Genomic DNA, 5,932 nt, shown 5'->3' on the forward strand with positions numbered 1-5,932 from the left:
GCCTCTCAGCCATCGCTGCCGATAACAAACCTGCCCACAGCCATCGACGTCCTAGTCTCGAGCTGGTCCCCGCTGCCTGGGCTGGTGCAAGGAGGGTGGTGCGTTTGGGGGGATGCGTCTGAGTGCAGCTAAAAGGTCCCTAAGGAGAGCCTGGGTTCAAAACCACTGTGATGGACATGGGCAGGAGTCAGAACAGTCCCAAGAGGACAGGTGGTGATTCTGGAGCTGAGATGAATGCAGGTTATGCATGGGGTACACATGTCCAGGGAGGTGAAGTGACCCCATCAGACCAGTAACAGAGCAGGGAGCAGAACCCAGGAGCCCTGGCTTCCCTCCCCTGGACTCTACCATTGATGCTGAGGGCGATAAAAGAGCTCATGAGGGTCCCCTGTTACCGCAGTCACTTAGTGCTTTGTGCTCTTTAATGCTTGTAGTGTCACAGCCCCTGTATGGGCCAGGCACGGCTGCGGTCTCCCTGGCTTGGATGGGGCACCGAGACACAAAGAGCAGGTCTACGCTGCAAGCTGGCTGCGCCAGGCGGTGGTGAGCTCAAAGACACCATGCTTCCCTCTGCATGCGGCCTCCTGCACTGGGAGGGGTGTAGCTGTGTTTACACGGTGCCGCCCGCCAGCTAATTAGTGCATCTGAGTGTCTGTGCTAGTTAGCCTGCCCACGTGCTAATTGCCCTGCCCGCTGCCCTCCTGCTAGCTAGGCGCCTGCACATGCAAAGCAGCCGCGTGTGCTTGAGCCTGAAGCTGCCTGACACAGGCCATTTCTGGGGTGCTTCACACCAGGTATCGGAGAAGGGCACCCCTTAGCACACCCCGCTGCCTGCCTCCCTGAGGTCATGTATGATGGGACACAAAGGGGCATGCATTAGAGTTAGGCTAAGGGTATTCTAAGACAGGCCAGGCCCTGGGGCTCCCATCAAGCTTTCCTGGGAGAGGATTGGACCCCAAGGAGGCTCTGCTGATGCTGCTGAGATTGTCCATCCTCTGCAAGCACTGTTTGGGTCGCTGCCTTTCCTGAAGACTTCTCCGTGGCCAACTCCAGCAAGCTTTGCCATTCGGGTCAGGTTCCACCGCTCACACGGCCCCCTCAGCATGCATTGGTATCCCACTCAGGTGCTGCTGGAGCCGAGTAAAACCTCAGGGGGAAGCATGTGCCATGCCGGTCACCTGCCAGGTATTGCATGGTGTAAGGTGTTGGCCCACAGCCCTGTTGGAGTCAGCAAGGGGGCACAGCGCTGGGGCACAGGGCACCAAGGCCAAGTCCTTCTCACTCTTCCATGTGGTCGCGCCATCTCAGACAGGTTGGTGAGTGTGTGTGTCTGTGCATGCACGTGTGTGTGTGTGTGTGTGTGTGTATACCTCATTCCTAGCTGTGCCATACCACCTCAGGTTGCAGCATGTTGGTGAGCGTGTGCGTGCATTTGTGCATGCGTGTACCTCTTCCTTTCCCAGATGTGCTCACACCACCTCAAGCACATTGGCAAGTGCATGCACATGTGTGCATGTGTACTTTTTCACTCTTAGACCTGTTTGCATAACCTCCGGCTGAGACATATTGGTGTGTCTCTTTCTGTGTGTGCACCTCCTCGCACCTAGTTGCGTTCACACCACCTCAAGCGGAGGCATGTTGGTGTGTATGTGTGTACACCTTCTTGCTCCTAGCTGTGTTCACATCACCTCCAGCTCAGGCATATTGCTCAGTGTGTGTGTCTGTGTACCTCCTCACACCAAACTGTGTTCACACCACCTCAGGTTGAGATGTGCTGGTGCATATGTGTGTGTGCGTGTGTACACATGTATGTCTACATATGCATGTAGGGGGTTTCACTGTCCTTGCCTGTGCTGTATCATGAACGGAGCCCTCCAGCCTCTGCTTTCCTGCTCCTCAAGGACCTTTCAAGAGGTCGGCAGGTGGCTACAAGATACCCGGCTAGTCCATCCCAGTGCCCTGTTACTGCCCATGCATGTGTGCCAGCGGCCTCTTTGCCTGGCAGGTGGCTCTGGCAGGCAGGAAGAAACCGAGGGGCAGGTGCAGATCACAGGAGGTGACCCCCAAAGTGCATCTCATAGAGGCACGGAGCAAAAGCCACAAACTCCCGTTTCACTTGTTGGTCGGGGCTTATGATGGGCTGCAACGGAAACACTCTCCCGGGAGTTGCGGGGGCTTGTCTGCAGCCGGCGACAGCACAGCACGATCCTTCCTGACCCCAGAGTCAGGCAGGCACACGGGCTCGCGTGGCCTGGCCCGGGCGCCAGAGAGGGTGCTCCAGCGTGTAATTGCAGGAGACAGTTGCGCCGCAGGGGCTAGCGGGGCTGATCTAACGCATCCGCCCTGCCGTTCGTTTCCAAGGAGGTCGTTAGGAGAGAAATCCCTCCGGTGCCCAGAGCAGGGAAAAACGGAGCTGCAAACAGCCCGCGTGTCCGGGGCGGGCGCGTGATGGGCTCTGACTAGTTTCTACTGCGGGGATCTCCCTGGCGTTGGCTGGCAGGAGCGGAGGGGAGTCTGGCCACTTTCACACCTGATTACACTCCCTCCCCCGGGCTGGAAGGAAAGAGGCGTTTAGGTTGGTAAGGACCGTGTCTGCTGGCAGCGCTCGCCTCGTTAGCCTTAGGAAATTGCGTGTCCCCCACACACAACTGTTGCCAGTGACCTTCTTTCCTGACCCACTTCCAGCCCTGACGACCCCGCTCTGGGCTTCCCAAGGCCCTTCATCCCATCCCTTCCAGCCATGCACTCCTGCCCAGAGCATCTCTGCCAAAATACGTCTCAGCTCCCAGCCCCTGGGATAAGCCGTCATGCAGAGGGCCCCTGAGCCCAGCGCTTTTGGGGGAGGGCAGCATCCAAACCCTGTAGAGAGTCGAAATAAGGAAATAAAGACCCCTGGATGCCTGGTGGTTTCTTCTGGATGGCATGGGGTCGTTGGTGGGCTTCGGGGGGATGAGGGACCGTCCCGTCTCTCTCCGTTCCTGTATGGTCGTAGCATCGCTGCTGTGTTTCTATGCCGGGAAGCAGGCTGTGCCTATCGCAGGGGTCCTGTCTGCTCTGCTACCAGTCCACTCCACTGGAAACCAGTGCCCTGGGGAAGCTGCCTGGCTGCCGTTTGAGGGCGAGGGTGGTTTTGTAACACCTGGCATGTGCATCGGCCGGGCTGCATTTTCATGGGAAGAAGCAAGGGCTCGAAGACCTTTTCCCTGGGGTGCAATGATGCTGCAGGTGGAGGCATCAGGAAGGGCGGGGAAGAGAGAGGGCAGGTTTTCAGGGGGTGAGGCAGGAGGGCAGAGGTACGAGATGATGGGGCGGAGGGAGGAGTGGGGCAGGGGTGACGGAGGGGGACCGCTGCCAACCTCACTGTCTCTTCCAGCACGTGGAGCCGCCCGATGCTGACCAGACCTCCCTCGGGCGGGAAGGAGGGTGCCGCCGGCTCGCCCCATCGTCCTGCCAGCCCCTGACCAGAGATGCACCTGCAGAGCCGGCGCCCTGCCCCGCCGTGCCCACTGCCCCCCAACGCCAGCCCCCCACCCCGCACCCCTTCTGCCGCCCCCTGGCCTGCACCATGACAGGGGTCCTGCCGGTTTCCTGCGGAGGGGTGCGCGGCAGGCGGGGGGGCTTCAGCTGAGGAATGGCCTCGCTGGACCTGCCGTACCGCTGTCCGCGCTGCGGGGAACACAAGCGTTTCCGGAGCCTGTCCTCCCTGCGAGCCCACCTGGAGTACAACCACACCTATGAGACGCTCTACGTCCTGTCCAAAACCAACAGCATCTGCGATGCCGCCGTCTTCCCCCTGGCATCCGACACCACCCTGCTGACCCCGGCGGCACGCCGGGACTACTTCGAGAGCACGTCCTTCCAGGGCAAGGAGCAGCGCTTCGCCTGCGACCTCATCCCGGCCGACGAGCTGGAGCCGGCCTCCTCGCCGCGCTACGTGCACGAGATCGAGATCCCGCTGACCGAGATCTTCACCCGCAAGGCCATGAGCTCGGCCGGCACGCCCCCCGCCAGTGCCGCAGCCGCGGTAGCCGCGGTGGATGCCGTCTACGAGGAAGGCTTGACCCGCCTGAAGATCCGGGCTTTCGAGAAGCTGGAGGTGGATGAGCGGCTGGAGAAGCTGACGGAGGAGGTGGAGCAGAAGATCGCCTCCCAAGTGGGCCGGCTCCAGGTGGAGCTGGACCGGAAGAGCTCCGAGCTGGAGAAAGCCAAGCAGGAGAGCGTGAGGCTGAGCCGGGAGAAGCAGGAGCTGGAGGACCGGGCCACCGAGCTCTCCCGGCAGGTGGACGTCAGCGTGGAGATGCTGGCGTCTCTCAAGCAGGACTTGGTGCTGAAGGAGCAGGAGCTGACCCAGAAGCAACAGTGAGTCTCTCTGCGGGGAGGGCGGAGGGTGCATGCTCCCTGGCATGCTCCCCTCCTTGTCCTGTGCACGCATGGCCTTGCATCCGTGTCACTGTGCATGCGCGTCTGTGAATGTGCAGGTGCGAGTGTGTTTCCATAGATATGCGCGTGCCGCAGGATGCTGCCGGCGGGGAGAGTGGTAATTTAATCAGGGTCCAAAGGGGATTGGGCAAATTGACATGGGACACGTATGAAACCGCCTAGTTTGGGCTGCAGTCTCCAAATGAGCACACTGAATACTGAAAGGTATCAGGGGAGAGCCACGGGTCAGTCTGGACAGGCCCTGAGTAAATCCCCTTCCCCTCGGCCTCTGTGCCACTGACACGACAACGGGCTGGAGGCACCTGTGGTGTGACCCGGCGTGGCAGTGCCACGTGTACATGCACATGCATGTTGTGTAAGTGTGCAAGCTAGCCTCCAGAAACCCTGCTAAGGCCAGCATGCCATCATCATGGGCCAGCACCTCGGCTCAGTAGAAGTTGCCCTGTTGGCTTCACGCACGGTTTGTGGGAGCCCTTCTGCTGGCTTTAGTTGTTGGACGTTAGCTCCAATGCTGAAGCAGGAGATTGAATATCTCACGCAACTGTGGCTCTTTACTTATCCATGCAAACGTCCAATCTTGCATGAGGACAGGGGTCCTGCTGAGGCCACTTTAATCTGATCCGCGGACATTAGAGATGAGAACGGCCACCCCACCCACGTCCAATAGCCCAGTGCTGGGCTGTTCCCCCCAGCAGCTTGTCCAGGGGTCTGCCCTTTCTCGTTTTAAAGTGCTCCAAATGAAGCAGTTTCCTCTCCTTTGTTGCCATCTCATCTCACCTGAAATCCCTTCCCCTCCTGGGAGTGAAGACCCTCCCACCGATCAGGGTATCTAAGTTTCCCACTCGTCGCCTATCCAAACCGGAATGGTTTCATGATAAATTATCACTTGAGCTGGAAAAGGTAGAGGTCAGCCCAAGGGCTGCAAGGGGAGATGTTAGGGGCTGGTGTTGTACAGGGGACTATCACGTGAGAGGGAGGTTACTTATGGAGTTCATCAAGTATCAGCCCTTGGGACAACTGTGTTTAATATTTTGGTTAATGGTATCTGTGCGGCTCATTCCATGATGTGATCTACTTCTCTGCTGGGGTGTCCGTGCCAGATAAAGGCATTCCTCAGGCTGATAAGGTGGGTATCAGGAAGGTTGTATTGAAGGGCCTGACTGTAGAGTACAGCTCTCTTGGTGTGTCTGGGGTGGTTGCTGGTTTTGTGGACACACGTGTGGCGGTCCATTGGTTTTCTGTATAGGGTGGTTTGTCGGGTGCCATCCCAGGTGTGCAGTGTGGTAGTCAGAAAGTCAATGTTGGTGGAGGGGTATGCAAAGAGAGTTTGGTGGAAGGGTAGGAGTTGCTGAATCCGTGGTGGAAGTCAACAAGCAAGTCCAGGCATTCGGTCCAAATGATGAAAAGATCATATATGCAGTGATACGTACTGGGATGATGTGGTTGGGGCTGGTCCTGCTGGTGTGGCAGCTGGACTTGGCTCCCCGGCAGC

The 5,932-nt window shown here is 58.7% G+C and overlaps 1 protein-coding gene across 1 annotated transcript in view; it reads left to right on the forward strand.

Moving 5' to 3' along the window:
* The first annotated feature begins 3,584 nt into the window (after positions 1-3,584).
* Positions 3,585-5,932, forward strand: part of FBXO41 (F-box protein 41) — a 35,263-nt gene continuing 32,915 nt past the window's right edge. Inside the window, exon 1 of the mRNA XM_025200706.1 lies at positions 3,585-4,359. Within this exon, the coding sequence (XP_025056491.1) occupies positions 3,632-4,359 (728 nt within the window). The 5' untranslated portion in view covers positions 3,585-3,631. The remainder of the gene's footprint in view (positions 4,360-5,932) is intronic.

Source organism: Alligator sinensis, unplaced genomic scaffold (genome assembly GCF_000455745.1).
Source record: "Alligator sinensis unplaced genomic scaffold, ASM45574v1 scaffold12_1, whole genome shotgun sequence".
In the NCBI taxonomy this organism is placed as follows: domain Eukaryota; kingdom Metazoa; phylum Chordata; order Crocodylia; family Alligatoridae; genus Alligator; species Alligator sinensis.